The sequence below is a fragment of the Pyrgilauda ruficollis genome, unplaced genomic scaffold (assembly GCF_017590135.1).
Source record: "Pyrgilauda ruficollis isolate IOZ18807 unplaced genomic scaffold, ASM1759013v1 scaffold208, whole genome shotgun sequence".
Taxonomy (NCBI): domain Eukaryota; kingdom Metazoa; phylum Chordata; class Aves; order Passeriformes; family Passeridae; genus Pyrgilauda; species Pyrgilauda ruficollis.
In genome coordinates this window covers 280,553-296,535 of record NW_024520096.1, presented here as the reverse complement: position 1 = coordinate 296,535, position 15,983 = coordinate 280,553, and the positions used below count along the sequence as shown (strand labels likewise).

Sequence of the window (15,983 nt, the reverse complement as noted above, 5' to 3'; positions counted from 1 at the left end):
GGGGGGAATCCCGGTGTGGGGGCTTGGGAGGGGATCCCAGTGTTGTCACCATGTGGGGGGATCACCGTGTTGTCACCCTGATGGGGATCCCAGTGTTGTCACCATGGGGGGGATCGCGGTGTTGTCACCCTGAGGAGGACCCCGTTGTTGTCACCATGGGGGGATCCCGGTGTTGTCACCCTGATGGGGATCCCGGTGTTGTCACCCCGGGGGGATCCCGGTGTTGTCACCCTGGGGAGGGGACACAGCCCCTCATTCCCCCCTTGTGTCCCCCCCCGGCGCAGGTGGCCGGCAGGAAGGGGTTCCCCCACGTCATCTACGCCCGGCTCTGGCGCTGGCCCGACCTGCACAAGAACGAGCTGAAACCCGTCAAATTCTGCCAGTTCGCCTTCGACCTCAAGTGCGACAGCGTTTGTGTCAACCCCTACCACTACGAGCGCGTGGGGACCCCCGCCAGCGGTGAGCCGGGACCCCCGCACGGGGGGCTCGCCAAGGGGGGGTCACCAGCACCCCTAATCCCCCCTCACCTCTCCCGCAGGTCTGAGCATCCAGAGCACAGGTGAGACCCCGGCCCGGGGCCGGCGGGGAGCCCCCCCGGAGCCAGCCCAGCCCCCCGCAGCAGGGGGGCATCCCCGTGCCCCCCATGGTCTCCCGCCCTCCCCAGTGCCCCCCCCGCGCCCGGTGAAGGAGGAGTTTGTCCATGACTGTGTGCAGATGGAGACCCCCCAGGACCCCCTGCTCCACCCCGAGGGCCCCCCGGCACAGCCCCCCCCGCAGAACGGGTACCCCAAACCACCCCACCACAGTGAGTATGGGGGTACCCCACTGCCCCCCCAGACCCCCTTGGGGGGACCCTCCTTATGTCCCCCTGTGTCCCCCTGCAGGTTCACCGCTGAGCTGGAGCAGTGCCACCATCTACACCCCGAGTTTGGGGGGGTCACAGCCCCCCCCACCACAACACCCCGGTAGCCAGAGCCATCCACAGCCCCCCCAGCACCACCCCAACCACTGCTGTAGGTTTGGGGGGCACGGGGCAAGGGCTGGGGGGGTCTTCAGTGTGCTGACCCCCTCTCTGCCCCTCGCAGGGCCCCCCGTGCTCCAGCCCCCCGTGTCCACCCACCCTGGTGAGTGCCCCCCACCCTCCTTAGCACCCGTGGGGTGCCGTGACCCCCCTAAAATCCACGTGCCCCCCCATGCAGGGCCGGAGTTCTGGTGCTCCATCGCCTACTTCGAGCAGGACGTGCAGGTGGGGGAGATCTTCAAGGTGCCCTCGAGCTGCCCCACCGTGGTGGTGGACGGCTACGTGGACCCCTCGGGGGGGGCCCGCTTCTGCCTGGGGCAGCTCTCCAACGTGCAGCGCTGCGCCGCCAGCGAGAGGGCACGGGGGGTCGGGGGGCACGGGGGGTGAGGGGGGGCCCCCTCTGCTCTGCCCACAGCAGCAGCCTTGGGGAACTTGCTGGATTTTGAGGACCCTGGCAGCAGCACGGAGTCCCCAGAGCTGGACAACAGCAGCTTTGGGCCCAGCCCCTCGGTCAACAACAACGTGCTGTGGGTAAGGGACAGCCAGGAGAGCCCCAGCTGCCCCCCAGGGCTGAACTGGGGGCTCTGGGGGGCTCTGGGGGGCTCTGGGGGTCCGTGCTGAGGCTCTCCCCCAGGCTGCACATCGGCAAGGGCGTGCAGCTGGAGCGGCGAGGCGAGGGCGACGTGTGGATGCGCTGCCGCAGCGACCACGCCGTGTTCGTGCAGAGCTTCTACCTGGACAGGGAGGCGGGCAGAGCCCCCGGCGACGCCGTGCACAAGGTGTACCCCGGAGCACACATCAAGGTCGGGGTCCTCGGGGGTCCCCAGGGCTCCCCGGGGGTCCCCAGAACCTGGGGTGGGGGGGGTGGGTTCTGTGCCCGGATTTTTGGAGGTTCTAGGCAGCGTGGCAGGACCCCAGGGATGGAAGGAGCCCCAAAGGTGATCCCCCCACCCCAAAGCCGCCCTGCTCAGGGGTCCCCCCGTGTCCCCCCAGGTGTTTGACCTGCGGCAGTGCCACCGGCAGATGCAGCAGCAGGCGGCCACCGCCCAGGCTGCGGCCACCGCCCAGGCCGCCGCGGTGGCCGGCAGCATCCCGGGGCCCGGCTCGGTGGGCGGCATCGCCCCGGCCATCGGTGAGTGACCGCAGCGGCGACAGGACGCCGCGGGGCTGTCCCACCCCCCCGTGCTGACCGTGTCACCCCCTCCCAGGGCTGTCGGTGGCCGCGGGGCTCGGCGTGGACGACCTGCGGCGCCTGTGCCTCGTTAGGCTGAGCTTCGTTAAGGGCTGGGGGCCCGACTACCCCCGGGCCAGCATCACCTGCACGCCCTGCTGGATCGAGGTGCACCTGCACCGCGCCCTGCAGCTGCTGGACCACGTCCTGCACGCCCTGCCCGACGCCCACGCCTGACTCCTGGAAGGGGCAGCCAAAAAAAAAAACAAAAAAAGAGGGGAAAAAAGGCAAAAAAATGTGGCCAAAAATGTGTTGGTTTAACAGTTGTTTAATGGATTGGGTCAGGGCTTGTGGCCTGGGTGTAGTGCGGCCCTCGGTGCTGATTTCCACCTCCTGCTTGAACTTTTGTATGAAAATAAACCAAAAAAAAAAAAAGAATTTTAAAAGCCGAAGAGACAAGTAACAACGAACCCCGATACCAAAAACAAGGTGGAAGGACCAACACCACATTGTTTAAACCATTGTTTAATGGATGGGGTTGGAATCTGTGGCCTGTGACGGATGCTCAGCAGTGCAGGTGTGCCGCCAGATGCGCCTCCAGATGCGTTTCCAGATGTGCTTCCAGCTGTGCTCAAGTCCCTTGGGACTACATTTCCCACCAGCCCCCGCGGCGCGTACCGGAAGCGGCCCCTCCTCTCCCCGCGGACTCGGTTTCCCAGCAGCCCCCGCGGCGCCCGTGGCCAAGATGGCGGCAGGGAGCGGCCCCGGGGCGCGGGAGCTCTTTGCTGAGGGGCTCCTGCAGTTCCTGCGGCCCGCCGTGCGACAGCTCGACCGCCACGTCCACAGCGTCAGGTCCGGGCACGGAGAGCGGCCGCGGAGAGCGGCAGGCAGCGGGACAGGACGGGCCGGGAGCGGGGCGGGGCGCGGCGGGCCGGGGCTGCAAGGCTGAGGGGCAGGTAGAGCCGGGGAGGGCTGTTCTGTGGGGCTGAAGGGCTTTGGGGGTTCGTGAGGGTGAATTTTGGGGGTGAAGGGCTTTTGAGAGTACGTGAGGGTGAATTTTGGGGCTGAAGGGCTTTTGGGGTACATGAGTGAATTTTGGGGGTACGTGAGGGTGAATTTTGGGGCTGAAGAGCTTTGGGGGTACGTGAGAGTGAATTTTGGGGGTGCGTGAGGGTGAATTTTGGGGCTGAAGGGCTTTGGGGTGTGTGAGGGTGAATTTTGGGGCTGAAGAACTTTGGGGGTGCATTAAGGTGAATTTTGGGGCTGAAGGGCTTTGGGGGTGCATGAGGGTGAATTTTGGGGCTGAAGGGCTTTTGGGGTACATGAGGGAATTTTGGGGGGACGTGAGGGTGAATTTTGGGGCTGAAGGGCTTTTGGGGTACATGAGAGAATTTTGGGGGTACGTGAGGGTGAATTTTGGGGCGGAAGAGCTTTGGGGGTACGTGAGAGTGAATTTTGGGGGTGCGTGAGGGGGAATTTTGGGGCTGAAGGGCTTTGGGGGTGCATGAGGGTGAATTTTGGGGCTGAAGGGATTTGGGGGTTGGGCTGAAGGGCTTTGGGGGTGCATGAGGGTGAATTTTGGGGCTGAAGGGCTTTGGGGGTGCATGAGGGTGAATTTTGGGGCTGAAGGGCTTTGGGGGTGCATGAGGGTGAATTTTGGGGCTGAAGGGCTTTGGGGGTGCATGAGGGTGAATTTTGGGGCTGAAGGGCTTTGGGGGTGCATGAGGGTGAATTTTGGGGCTGAAGGGCTTTGGGGGTGCATGAGGGTGAATTTTGGGGCTGAAGGGCTTTGGGGGTGCATGAGGGTGAATTTTGGGGCTGAAGGGCTTTGGGGGTGCATGAGGGTGAATTTTGGGGCTGAAGGGCTTTGGGGGTGCATGAGGGTGAATTTTGGGGCTGAAGGGCTTTGGGGGTGCATGAGGGTGAATTTTGGGGCTGAAGGGCTTTGGGGGTGCATGAGGGTGAATTTTGGGGCTGAAGGGCTTTGGGGGTGCATGAGGGTGAATTTTGGGGCTGAAGGGCTTTGGGGGTGCATGAGGGTGAATTTTGGGGCTGAAGGGATTTGGGGGTTCATGAGGGTGAATTTTGGGGCTGAAGGGCTTTGGGGGTGCATGAGGGTGAATTTTGGGGCTGAAGGGCTTTGGGGGTACGTGAGGTGGGCAGTTCTTGGGGTTGGTGGCCGGGGGTTCTGAGCATGCAGGTCCCATACTGGGGGCACAGAGGCGGATTTGGGGCGTGGATCCGGGGTCTCACCTGTCCCCCTTGCACAGGGAGAGCCAGGTGGAGCTGCGGGAGCACATCGACAGCCTGGCCACAGGTGAGCCAAAGCCGGGGGGCCACCCCTGTCCCCCTCAGCGTCAGGGCACAGGGGGCTCACCCAAACCCCTCCCCAGAGCTTTGCCGCATCAACGAGGACCAGAAAGTGGCGCTGGACCTCGACCCCTACGTGAAGAAGCTGCTGAACGCCCGGCGCCGCGTGGTGCTGGTCAACAACATCCTGCAGAACGCCCAGGTGAGGGGGCGCAGCGGGGTGGGGGTCCCGGAGCCCCCCTCAGCTGCTCACAGGTGACTTTTGCCGTGTGCAGGAGCGGCTGCGGAGGCTGAACCACAGCGTGGCCAAGGAGACGGTGCGGAGGAGAGCCATGCTGGAGGCCGGGGGCTACCAGGGCAAGTGACCAGCCAGGAGAGCAGGTGACCAGCCAGGGGAGCAGGCATCCCTGTTTATCCCAGCTCAGGAATTGAGGGGATGTCCCCCATCACCTGCAGCTGAGGGACCCGGGACACTCCGAGCCGTGTTCCCAGATTTGTGGCCGCTGGAATAAAAGTGACTGAGAGTCCGTGATGTTCCCACGTCCCTGAGGGGCCTTGGGGACAACAGAGCCGGGCAGGTGCTGGCAGGGGGGGTCTGGGCACCTCCAGGTTGGATTTGGACACCCCCAGGTGGAATTTGGGAGGCCCAGGTGGGATTTGGGCTGCCTCAAGTGGGGTGTGGGCAGCCCCAGGTGGCTCCTTCAAATCTTGGATCCTTCTGCTGCTGCCCCAGCTGCCTCATTCCCATCCATCCCACATGGACCTGAGCAAGCAGGACACGCTGGAAAGGGGGGACACTTTAATGTGCAACGTACAAAACAGGGACAGGGGACAGGGACACGTCAGGTGGCAGAGCAGGGACCCCCAGGCCGGTGTCCCCTCACCTGCTGCAGGCAGCGCAGGTGTCACTCCTGCGTCTCCATGCTCTCCTCCTCCTCGCCCGCCGCCGGCTCCTCCTGGTTCTCCTCCTCCTCCTCCCCTTCCTTCTTCTCCGGAGGTTTCTCGTACGCCTTCTCCGACGGCGTCACGATCACCCCGTCCCACGTGGACATCTCGGAGGCCAGGTCTGCCCCAAGAGGTGACCCTGGGCGCCCGCTCGGGGAGACCCCAGCCCCGTCCCCACCCGGACACCCCCCAGCCCCACTCACAGCTGGCGTCACCCTCCTGTCCCAGGATTTTCCGGTACCCTCCGTGGGACAGGATGCGCACGAGGGTCTGGGCGGTGTAGCACACCATGTCCTGGGGACAGGGACGGGTCAGTGTGGGGACAGGGACGCCCCCTGAGCCCCCTGGCCTTCGGGGACCCCTCCTCACCTGCTGCTCCAGCGTCATCACCGTGTGCACGCGGAAGTTGCCGCTCTCGCACGGATCCGTGATGCCGACGGAGCCGGGCAGGAAGAGCCCGGCCGCCAGGATCTGGAGGCAGCGCCTGCACAGAGACATTCTGGGTTAAAACTGGATCCTTCCAGCAAAAACACCACCAGGAAATCCCAGCTGGAGGAGCTGGATTTATCTCCCAGTCAGCCCATGAGATTCCAATGGTTTTGCCAGGAAAACAGAGCCGCAACGGGAATTTCTGCAATGGGAATGCCACGGACCTGTAGGCGATGTTGAGGGCCAGGGGCTGCCGGGTGGGATTGTTCATCACGGCGTAGTGCCCCTGGAGAGGAAAGGAGCAGGAATTAGGGCAGGAAGAACAGAAGAATCCCAGCCTGGGGCAAGAATCCCAGCTCCTGCCGGGATCAGGATCAGCACCACATCGGTGACCCCACCAGCAGGTCCAGGATCCAGGGCGTGAGCGGCTCGAAGCCGGGGAAGCGAATCCTCAGGTCCTTGAGCAGCCGGATCAGGACCTTCACCCTGGAGCAGAGGCAGGAGGAGGCTCAGTCCCACACCGGGACTGTGCTCCGTGTTCTCGGGAATGAGGATCTGGATCCAGAAGGAGGATCGGGATCCAGAAGGAAGATCTAGACCCAGAAGGAGGATTAGGATCCAAAAGGAGGATCTGGTTTGAGAATGAGGATCTGGATCCAGGAAGAGGATCTATACCCAGAATGAGAATCTGGACCCAGGAGGAGGATCTGGATCCAGAATGAGGATCTCGACCCAGGAGGAGGATTTGGATCCAGAATGAGCATCTGGATCCAGAAGGAGGATCTGGACCCAGATGGATTTGGATCCAAAACAAGGATTTGAATCCAAAATGAGGATCTGGACTCAGAAGGAGGATTTGGATCCAGAACAAGGATTAGGATCCAGAATGAGAATCTGGACCTAGGAGGATTTGGATCCAGGAGCTGGATCTGGATCCAGAACAAGGATCTGGATCCAGAAGGAGGATCTGGACCCAGCCCTGGCTCCGCGGGCCCCGGACTCACGTGGACTGCGAGGCGTTCTCCTCGAACCACCGCGCGTGCCGGATGGCGGCCAGGGCGCTCTGCAGCACCTTGATGTCCACTGCAAGAAGCAGAAATTCCCGGTTTTCCCAGGCGGCCGCGGGCACCGCGGAGGCTCCGGGCGGGAGGCGCGGCCGGGCGCTCACGGTGCAGCTCCGGGTCCAGCTTGCGCAGGTTGGGCGGCACCGTGGTGATCAGGATCTTCACCGTGGCGTCGGCCGAGCTGATCTCGAAGCCGGTCTCGTTGGTCAGCATGGTCAGGACTGCAAGGAAAGAGCGGGAATTGCGCCCGGAGGGGCCGGGAATCTCCACGGGAACGCGGCCTGGAGCGCGGCCTCACCTTCGCTGGGGTCCTGCGCCCGCAGGCTCTCCACCACCTTGTTCCCCAAGGCTGCCACGGCTTCCACTGGGAAAAAGGAGAAGGAAAAGGAGGAGGAGAAGGGTCGGAGCGGGGCCTGGCACCGAGGGTTGCTGTGATCCCGCCCGGGTGGCACTCACAGGTGGGCAGGATCTTCAGGATCACCACCAGATCCGCCACGTTGTGCCCCGTCGTCATCGTCCCCTTCTTGTAGGAGCCCACCTGGCGAACCTCCTCGATTTGCTGGTGGAAAAACAACCCAAAATCCCAGGAATTCAACCCACATGCTGCGTTTAGGGGCTCAGCATTGAGTCTTAACCCACTCTGGCTTCTTGTAGGAGCCCACCTGGTGAACCTCCTCAATTTGCTGGCAGAAAAACAACCCAAAATCCCAGGAATTCAACCCACATGCCGCATTTGGGGGTTCAGCACTGAGCCTTTACCCACTCTGGCTTCTTGTAGGAGCCCACCTGGTGAACCTCCTCAATTTGCTGGCAGAAAAACAACCCAAAATCCCAGGAATTCAACCCACATGCCGCATTTGGGGGCTCACCATCGAGCCTTAACCCACCCTGGCCAGGAGCATCCTCCCATTTTCCAGTCCCAGCACCTCCCCACGGAGCTCTTTTCCCAAGCTCTGCACTCACCACCTCGAACGTCCCCGGTGCCACGATCAAATTATCGATGACATTGTTGATCTTGGTCACCAGGGACAGGATGGAAGCCTGGGAAGGAATGGGATCACCCAGGAATGACCCCACTGCAGAGCACAGAATCCACATTATTCCCCACGCATCCCCCCCACGGCGCTTATTCCAGAGAACTAACTAATTTTTCCACCTCTCCTGAAAAATTTTGGATTCCCCAAGCCCCATCTTGAGGATCTGGGGGAATTTTGGGCACGGCACCTGCTCGGCAGCGGTGGGAGCCAGGTCCTGGTTCCTCTTGAGCAGCGCCTCGCTGAAGGCCGTCTCATCTGCCGCGGGCTTGACGCGGGGAAAAGCCATCTCACACTGGAAGGGGACACAATTCCCACTGGGATTTCATCCTGCCAGCCTCCAGGAGCTGCACGGGCGTCCAGCAGCTCCCACCTCCAGAGGGTTTGATGAAGTTTATTAAAGAATTTTTTAAATGAACTCATTAATCCCCCGTTGTCTGCAGCCACGGGGCCTTGGGGTGACCTGTCCACAGGGAATTTGGGAAAGGGGGATTTCCTGCTGGGAAAGGTGGGAAACGGGTACATGAAACACCTGAGGGAAGTAGGGGCATCACCCTGAGGAGAGACACAAACCTCACTCCAGGGATTTACCGGTCCCAATCCCAAAAACCCCAATCCCAAAAACCCCAATCCCGGAGCGATTTGTGCCATTATTCCTCGCCTGGATCCCATTATCCCGTTTACCCTCTAGCGTGGGTTTTTTAGGGAATTCATTCAATTCAGCCACACCACGAGAACCCAAACCCCGCAAATCAGAGCTGGGGGGCATCGTTAACCCTGGAAAAATCCCGGAAAATTCCCGGGAATCGCCCTCGGGGCGGGGGTTACTCACCACATAGAAATCGAAGGGGATGTGGGGCACAAAGGGCCGGAACCTACAGGGGACAGAAAACCCCAATTCACTCCCTGGGCCCGCAGAGCCCCCTCCCGCCCCTGTCGCGACATGCAGGGACCGGCCCGGGCCTGCAGCAGCACCGGACCGGCCCCGGGACTCGCCTGGAACCGAAGCGGCCGCCGCGGCCGCGGCCTCGATCGCCCCTGCGGGGAGAGAACGGGAGCGGCGGTGACGGGGGGCTCCGACCCCCGGACCCCGATCCTGCCCCCCCGGTGCCTCTCGGGGTCCCCCCATCCCCGGTTTCGGTGCTGGCCTCCCCCACCCCCGGTTCCCCTTGGTTCTCCCCGCTCCCGCCGCTCCCTTCCCGTTCCCCGCCCGCTCCAGGTGTCTCCCCGGTCCCGCGGTCCCCACTCCCGGTGTGTCCCGGGGCCGGACCCCGTGGTCCCCCCAGGCCCGGTTCTCCCTCCACTTCCCCCCTTCCTCCCCTCATCCCGGTATCCCCTCGGTGCCGGTGTCCCCCCGGTCGCTCCCGCCAAGGTCCCGGTCTCGGTGTCCCCCCGGTGCCGGTGTCCCCCCGGTCCCGCCGTCCCCACCTCATGTCGCCGCCGCTCCCGACAATGAAGCGCCGCTCGCAGACCCCGCAGCAACCCGCCCGCTCATTGGCCGCCGCTCCCCCCCAGCCCGCCCATCGCGGTCGCTCCCCCAACAACCATTGGTGAAGCGGCGCGTCAATCAGAGAGGGAAGCGGCCAATGGCGGCGCGCGCCGGGCGGCCGCTGGAGGGGGCGCGGAGCCCATGAATGGAGCGCGCGCGCCGCGCCCATAAGGCGCCCGGCCCGCTCGTCCAACCAGCAGCAGAGTGGCGCAGCGGGAGCGTGCTGGGCCCATAACCCAGAGGTCGATGGATCGAAACCATCCTCTGCTAGCAGAACTTTTGGTGTCTTTTTTTTTTCCCCCACGCGCGGTTTGCTTTGCTCGTTAAACGTTTTTTATTCGCTACGTGAGCTTCTTGATGCTTCCCTGATGCTCGCCCAGGCTTGTCTCGCGCCGCGAGCCGGCAGCAGCGTGGGGTTACCGGTGTCACGGGTGTCACCCCACCCGCGTCCACCCGCGTCCCCGGGAGTTGCGGGTGCGCCGCGGCCGGACCATTGCGCGCGTCCCCGCAACCAAGTGCGTCCCCCGTGTGTGTCCCCAACCTCTGCCCGTGTCCCCCGAGCGCTGCCAGTATCCCCGGCAGCCGCGCAGCCCACGAGTGGCACCTCCGGGGTCACCCCCCCTGCCCTGACCCCTCCGCGGGGCAGAACCCCCCACGGAGGAGGGGGACCAGAGGTGTCCGAGCCCCCCCGGGTCCCCCAGGACCGCGCGAAGGCTCCGGAGCTGCGTGGCGACAGCGTGGGCTCCGTGGGTCGCGATGTCCCTGCACCCAAACGAGTTCCTCGTGTCTCAGCGCCCCACGCGTGACCGGGTCAGCAGCGGCACCCGGGCGGTGGCGACACCGGAGCGGGGACAGATCCCACGGGTGGGAATGTCCCCACCCACCGGCGGGCGGCCCCATCCGCCGCCCATCCCGGCTGGAATGCCGTGGGAGGTGGGGGCAGCGGGCAGGAAGGAGTTAAGCTCGGTGTGGATGATAACGGCCCTTTGTGTCACCAGTGGGGGGGGCGAGCAAGGGCTCAGCCCCGCCGCGGGCCGGGCGGGGTGGCGAGGGGGGGTGAAGCCACTCTCCGTCCGTGGGCGATGCTGGCGGTGCTGGCCCCGCTCCTGGCCCCGCTCCTGGCCCCGCTGCTGGCCCTGCTCCCGGCCGCGGGGACGGCCCCGGCCCCGCTGACCCTCGCCGTGGTGCTGCCCCGGCGCAACCTCACCTACCCGTGGGCTTGGCCGCGCGTGGGTCCCGCCGTGCGCTTGGCCGCGGCCGCCGTCAATTCCCGGCGGGATCTGCTGCCCGGCTTCACCCTGGGCTGGGTGTTCGGCGACAGCGAGGACCGCCACGGGGTTTGCTCCGAAATGGCCGCGCCGCTGGTGGCCGTGGACCTGCGGCTCGCCCATCACCCCGCGGCGTTTTTGGGGCCGGGGTGCGTCTACTCGGCGGCTCCGGTGGCTCGCTTCACCAGCCACTGGCAGCTGCCGCTGGTCACGGCGGGGGCCGAAGCTCACGGCTTCGACGACAAGAGCGAGGAGTTCGGCTTGACCACCCGAGCCGGCCCCAGCCACCGCAAACTGGGCGAACTGGGCGTGCAGCTGCACCGGCGCTTCAACTGGACGCGGCGGGCGCTGCTGGTGTACTGGGACGAGCGGGTGGACGACCGGCCCTATTACTTCGCCGCCGAGGGTTTGTACGTCCAGCTGCCCACCCTGCGCAACCTCACGGTCATGGACGTGGTGTTCCGCGACGGCGGCAACTTCTCCTTCATCATCCAGGAGATCAAGGCCAAGGGGCGCAGTGAGTGCCCGGGAGGGGGACAGCGGGGCGGGGGGACGGGGACAGGGCGGTGCACGGCCCCACTGGGGTGTGTACGGCCCCGTATGGGAATGCACGGCCCTATGTGGGAGTGCACGGCCCCATATAGGAGTGCCTGGCTCCTTATAGGAGTGCCCAGCCCCACTGGGGAGTGTCCAGCCCCATATAGGAGTGCCCAGCCCCATATAGGAGTTCTCGGCCCCATACAGGAGTGCACGGCCCCATATAGGATTGCCTGGCTCCTTATAGGAGTGCCCAGCCCCACTGGGGAGTGTCCAGCCCCATATAGGAGTGCCCAGCCCCACACAGAAGTGCCCAGCCCCACACGGAATGCCCAGCCCCACGGGGGAGTGCCCAGCCCCACGCCGGTGCCCGTGGCTGTGCCAGTCTTGGCACGCCTGTGCCCGGGTGTTCATGGCCATACATGGCTGTGCCCAACTTTACAGGGGTGTTCACAGCCGGCCGCGGGCTGTGCCCAGCCGTGCCCGGTCCTTGGGGGGTTCCACGGGTGTGCACAGGTGGCAGAGGCGGCCGGGCACGGCTGCACGGGGGTGTTTGCAGCTGTGCCCAGCTGTGCCCAGCTGTGCACGGCTTCACGCGGGGCTCTCGTGCTGATTCACGGCCGTGCCGAGGCTCCCGTGGGCAGACGGGGCCGTGCAGAGCTGTGCACGGGGCTTTCGTGGGTGTTCACACCTGCACACAGCTGTGCGCGGCTGTTGGTGGCTGTGTGAGGTTGTTCATGGCTGTGTGAGGTTGTTCATGGCAGCACATGGTTGTACACGGCTGTACACGGCTGTGTGAGGTTGTTCACGGCTCTGTGAGGTTGTTCATGGCAGCACATGGTTGTACATGGCTGTTCACGGCTGTGTGAGGTTGTTCACAGCTGTGTGAGGTTGTTCACGGCTCTGTGAGGTTGTTCATGGCAGCACATGGTTGTACATGGCTGTTCACGGCTGTGTGAGGTTGTACATGGCTGTACACATCCGCACACAGCTGTGTGAGGTTGTTCATGGCAGCACATGGTTGTACACGGCTGTACACGGCTGTGCACAGGTGTCACAGCTGTACACATCTGCACACAGCTGTTCACGGTTGTTCATGGCTGTGCACGGTTGTTCATGCGTGTTCATGGCTGTTCATGGCTGTGCACAGTTGTTCATGCTTGTTCATGCTTGTTCATGGCTGTTCATGGCTGTGTGAGGTTGTTCATGGCAGCACATGGTTGTTCATGGCTGTTCACAGTTGTTCATGCTTGTTCATGGTAGTTTATGGTTGTTCACAGGTGTTCATGGCTGTTCATGGTTGTTTGTGGTTGTTCACAGTTGTTTACAGTTGTTCATGGCAGTTCACAATTGTTTATGGTTGTTCACAGTTGTTCATGGCTGTTCATGGTTGTCCATGGTTGTTCATGCCTGTCTGTGGTTGTTCATGGTTGTTTACAGTTGTTCACAGTTGTTCACGCCTGTACACAGTTGTTCACAGTTGTTCATGGTTGTTCACAGTTGTTTATGGCTGTTCATGGCTTTTCATGGTTGTTTCTGGTTGTTTATGGCTGTTGACAGCTGTTCACAGTTGTTTATGGTTGTTCATGATTGTTTCTGGTTGTTCACAGTTGTTCATGGCTGTTCATGGTTGTTCACAGCTGTTCACAGTTGTCCATGGTTCTTTCTGGTTGTTCACAGTTGTTCATGGCTGTTCATGGTTGTTCACAGCTGTTCACAGTTGTCCATGGTTCTTTCTGGTTGTTCACAGTTGTTCATGCCTGTCCATGCCTGTCCCTGGCTGTCCCTGGCAGCCACGGCTGTCACCGCCGCACACGCGTGTCCCACACCCCCCCACGCTGCCCCTCGGGACCCCCTGGACCCCTCCCCACCCCGTGTCCCCGGAGCTCTCCGGGTGTTGTCACCTGTCCCGGTGTCCCGGGCCGGCTCTGCCCCGTCCCTGGCCCTGCTCCAGCCCGGGGGGCACCGGGGACGGGCGGTGGGTGCTCAGCCGCGGGGGTGGGCACGGCTGGGGGGGCCGCGGCCAGCCCAGGCGGCACCCCCGGGGTCACGGTGTCGCCGGGAATCCATCAGGGCCGCGGGGAGGAGGAAACGGAGTCGGGAAAACAGGAAACCTCGGCCTGGCGCCGAGGGCAGCGCCGGGCAGGGCACGGGGGGGCCGGCAGCGGGCTCGGGACCCCCGCCCCGGGGGCACCGCCACCCCTTCCCGTGTCAGGCAACGGCCGGGGGGACCCGGGATGCGGGGCTGGGGTCTGCAGGGGTCTCCAGGGGTGTTGGGGGTCTCGGGTCCGTGTCACACAACAACCAAGGACCCCTCCAATACATGGGGCTGGGGTCTCCCAGAGGTTTTAGGGGGCTCAGGTCCATGTCACACAACAACCAGGGACCCCCACTATGTGGGGTTGGGGTCTCAGGGGGTCTTGGGCCCATATTACACAGCAACCAGGGACCCCAGGGCATGGGGCTGGGGTCTGCAGGGGTGTTGGGGGGTCTCAGGTCCATGTCACACAGCAACCAGGGACCCCCCAAGACATGGGGCTGGGGTCTCCCAGAGGTTTTAGGGGGCTCAGGTCCATGTCACACAATAACCAGAGACCCTCACGATGCAGGGCTGGGGTCTCCCAGAGGTGATGGGGGTCTCAGGGCTGTGTCACACAGCAACCAGGGACCCTGGGGCACAGGGATGGGGTCTCGGGGGGTCTCACAGTAACCAGGGACCCTGAGGCGTGGGGCCCGGGTCTCGGGGGGTCTCACAGTAACCACGGATCCCCGGGGCGCGGGGCCGGGGTCTCCCAGAGGTGTTGGGGGTCTCGGGGGTCCCGCTCCAAGGGCCGTGTCCCCCCAGTCGTGTACGTGTGCTGCGCCCCGGACACGCTGCGGGAGCTGCTGCTGCAGGCGGAGCGCGAGGGGCTCACGGGGGGCGACTTCGCCTTCTTCTACATCGACCCGCTCGGGGCCAGCCTGCAGGGCCAGCGCTTCCCCGAGCCCCGGCGGCCCTGGCACCGCGGGGACGCGCACGACGCCCGCGCCCGCCGCGCCTTCCAGGTGAGCGGGGGGCAACGGGGACACGGCCGGGGGGCGCGGGGACACGGCCGGGGGGCAACGGGGACACGACTGGGGGGGCAGGGGGCACGGCCGGGGGGGCATGGCACACCCAGGTGGGCACAGATGGCTTCAGGTGGGCATGGGGACACACCCAGGTGGGTACGGGGACATGGCCAGGTGGGAAGGGGCACACCCTGGTGGGCACAGCACCCGCAGGTGGGCACAGATGGCTTCAGGTGGGCATGGGGACACACGCAGGTGGGCACAGGGACACGGCTGGGTGGGCACGGGGACATGGCCAGGTGGGCACAGATGGCCCCAGGTGGGCACAGGGACACGCCCAGGCGGGCATGGGGGCACAGCCGGGTGGGCACGGCACCCGCAGGCGGGTGTGCCAGCCCCTGCAGCCCTGTCGCCTGTCCCCGTGGCAGGCTGTCACCATCATCACCTACAAGGAGCCCGAGAACCCCGAGTACCGGCCCTTCCTGCAGCGCCTCAAGGAGGAGGCGCGGCACCACTTCAACTTCTCCATCAAGGACGGCCTGGTGGGACACGGGGACAGCCCTGGGGACACCGGGGGACACCGGGGGACGGGGAGGACACGGGGTGGAGCTGGGGACAGCGGGGATGCGGGGACACGGCCCCGAGCTGGAGCTGCCGGGGGACGCGGGATGGCTGCGGGGACGGGGACCCCCGGCTGTGCCCTGTCCCCGAGCTGTCCCCGAGCTGTCGCCGAGCTGTCGCCGTGTCTCCAGATGAATTTCATCGCCGCCGCCTTCCACGACGGGGTCCTGCTCTACGCCCAGGCCCTCAACGAGACCCTGGAGCGCGGCGGCTCCGTCAGCGACGCCTCGGCCATCACCCGCCAGATGTGGAACCGCACCTTCTACGGTGAGAGCCGGCCCCTGCCTGTCCCCTCCCTGTCCCCTGCGTGTCCCCTCCCTGTCCCCTCCCTGTCCCCTGCGTGTCACCTCCCTGTCCTCTGCCTGTCCTCTGCCTGTCCCCTCCCTGTCCCCGGCTCCGCCTCGCCCCATCCCATCCCATCCCATCCCATCCCATCCTTGTCCCCAGCCCCACTCCCAGGGTGATATTTGGGGATCGCAGCCCCCTCCCCGTCCCCGGAGGGTCCCCCCCCAGCCCCTCACCCTCCCCGCCCAGGTGTCACCGGCTTCCTGAAGATCGACGAGCAGGGGGACCGGGAGAGCGACTACTCCCTGTGGGACATGGATCCCGAGCAGGGAAACTTCCAGGTGAGCCCCGGATCGGGGGCAGCCGGGCCCGGGGAGGGGGCTCCGGGGGCTTCCCCTCACCCATTCCTTGCACTTTCCCCCCCACCCATCCCAAAGATCGTGGCCAACTACAACGGCACCACCAAGAAGATCCAGATGCTGCCGGGGCGGGACATCCACTGGCCGGGCAACGCGGTCCCGTCCGACGTCCCTCCCTGTGGCTTCGAGGGCACCGACCCCCAGTGCCGCAAAGGTGAGGGGTGGGGGGGCAGCAGCGAGACCCCCGCGCGGCCCCCCGGGCCCTGACCGCCCCCTCGTGTCCCCCCCCAGCCTCGCTGTCCACGCTGGAGGTGCTGTCGCTCGTGGTCAGCCTGATCCTCACGGCCATCACCGTCACCTCCTTCTTCATCTGCAGGTGCAAAGCGGGGCGGGGGGCTTGGG

At 64.6% G+C, this 15,983-nt stretch overlaps 4 protein-coding genes and 1 non-coding gene across 8 annotated transcripts in view; 4 read left to right on the top strand and 1 right to left on the bottom strand.

Annotated features, from left to right (window-relative positions):
- The window catches only part of LOC121353526 (mothers against decapentaplegic homolog 4-like), an 8,252-nt gene extending 3,743 nt beyond the window's left edge, over window positions 1-4,509 (top strand). The window contains exons 3-12 of the mRNA XM_041467426.1: window positions 285-459; window positions 539-559; window positions 665-805; window positions 885-1,013; window positions 1,086-1,124; window positions 1,200-1,383; window positions 1,656-1,824; window positions 2,015-2,153; window positions 2,230-3,044; window positions 4,463-4,509. Coding sequence (XP_041323360.1) covers window positions 285-459; window positions 539-559; window positions 665-805; window positions 885-1,013; window positions 1,086-1,124; window positions 1,200-1,383; window positions 1,656-1,824; window positions 2,015-2,153; window positions 2,230-2,429 — 1,197 coding nt within the window. The 3' untranslated portion in view covers window positions 2,430-3,044; window positions 4,463-4,509. The remainder of the gene's footprint in view (window positions 1-284; window positions 460-538; window positions 560-664; window positions 806-884; window positions 1,014-1,085; window positions 1,125-1,199; window positions 1,384-1,655; window positions 1,825-2,014; window positions 2,154-2,229; window positions 3,045-4,462) is intronic.
- SNAPIN (SNAP associated protein) lies at window positions 2,938-4,867 on the top strand. Its single transcript, XM_041467425.1, has 4 exons — window positions 2,938-3,044; window positions 4,463-4,509; window positions 4,586-4,704; window positions 4,778-4,867. The coding sequence occupies exons 1-4, from the start codon at window positions 2,938-2,940 to the stop codon at window positions 4,865-4,867; spliced, it is 363 nt and encodes a 120-aa protein (XP_041323359.1).
- ILF2 (interleukin enhancer binding factor 2) lies at window positions 4,864-9,478 on the bottom strand. 2 transcript variants are annotated; one of them, XM_041467401.1, is made up of 15 exons: window positions 9,403-9,478; window positions 8,971-9,012; window positions 8,807-8,849; window positions 8,165-8,269; window positions 7,904-7,981; window positions 7,397-7,499; window positions 7,239-7,304; window positions 7,045-7,161; window positions 6,881-6,959; window positions 6,275-6,362; window positions 6,101-6,162; window positions 5,817-5,931; window positions 5,651-5,741; window positions 5,387-5,568; window positions 4,864-5,283 (listed from the first exon to the last, which is right to left on the bottom strand). In XM_041467401.1, the coding sequence occupies exons 1-14, from the start codon at window positions 9,405-9,407 to the stop codon at window positions 5,408-5,410; spliced, it is 1,155 nt and encodes a 384-aa protein (XP_041323335.1). In that variant the 5' UTR covers window positions 9,408-9,478; the 3' UTR covers window positions 4,864-5,283; window positions 5,387-5,407. The 2 variants fall into 2 exon arrangements, with proteins under 2 accessions (XP_041323335.1, XP_041323334.1); XM_041467400.1 differs by lacking the exon at window positions 4,864-5,283 and having other exon boundaries at window positions 5,287-5,568; window positions 9,403-9,477.
- A 183-nt stretch (window positions 9,479-9,661) lies between these two features.
- On the top strand, window positions 9,662-9,733 carry TRNAM-CAU. The gene has a single exon. It is a non-coding gene; the product is annotated as a tRNA-Met (tRNA).
- A 669-nt stretch (window positions 9,734-10,402) lies between these two features.
- NPR1 (natriuretic peptide receptor 1) overlaps window positions 10,403-15,983 on the top strand; it is a 12,582-nt gene continuing 7,001 nt past the window's right edge. The window contains exons 1-7 of one of the 3 annotated variants that reach the window (XM_041467461.1): window positions 10,403-11,248; window positions 14,114-14,313; window positions 14,745-14,858; window positions 15,069-15,204; window positions 15,472-15,563; window positions 15,660-15,795; window positions 15,873-15,957. In XM_041467461.1, the coding sequence (XP_041323395.1) occupies window positions 10,546-11,248; window positions 14,114-14,313; window positions 14,745-14,858; window positions 15,069-15,204; window positions 15,472-15,563; window positions 15,660-15,795; window positions 15,873-15,957 (1,466 nt within the window). In that variant the 5' untranslated portion in view covers window positions 10,403-10,545. The remainder of the gene's footprint in view (window positions 11,249-14,113; window positions 14,314-14,744; window positions 14,859-15,068; window positions 15,205-15,471; window positions 15,564-15,659; window positions 15,796-15,872; window positions 15,958-15,983) is intronic. The other 2 variants (XM_041467458.1, XM_041467460.1) reach the window with 2 other exon arrangements.

What these genes read in the sequence shown, in the direction of transcription:
- SNAPIN (XM_041467425.1), top strand. Translation starts at nt 2,938, where the DNA reads ATGGCGGCAGGGAGCGGCCCCGGGGCGCGGGAGCTCTTTGCTGAGGGG. An exon ending in CATCGACAGCCTGGCCACAG is followed by an intron (nt 4,510 to 4,585) that starts GTGAGCCAAAGC and finishes ACCCCTCCCCAG; the next exon opens with AGCTTTGCCGCATCAACGAG. An exon ending in ACATCCTGCAGAACGCCCAG is followed by an intron (nt 4,705 to 4,777) that starts GTGAGGGGGCGC and finishes TGCCGTGTGCAG; the next exon opens with GAGCGGCTGCGGAGGCTGAA.
- ILF2 (XM_041467401.1), bottom strand. An exon ending in GCTGGACCCGGAGCTGCACC is followed by an intron (nt 6,960 to 7,044) that starts GTGAGCGCCCGG and finishes TGCTTCTTGCAG; the next exon opens with TGGACATCAAGGTGCTGCAG. An exon ending in TGATGACGCTGGAGCAGCAG is followed by an intron (nt 5,742 to 5,816) that starts GTGAGGAGGGGT and finishes CCCTGTCCCCAG; the next exon opens with GACATGGTGTGCTACACCGC.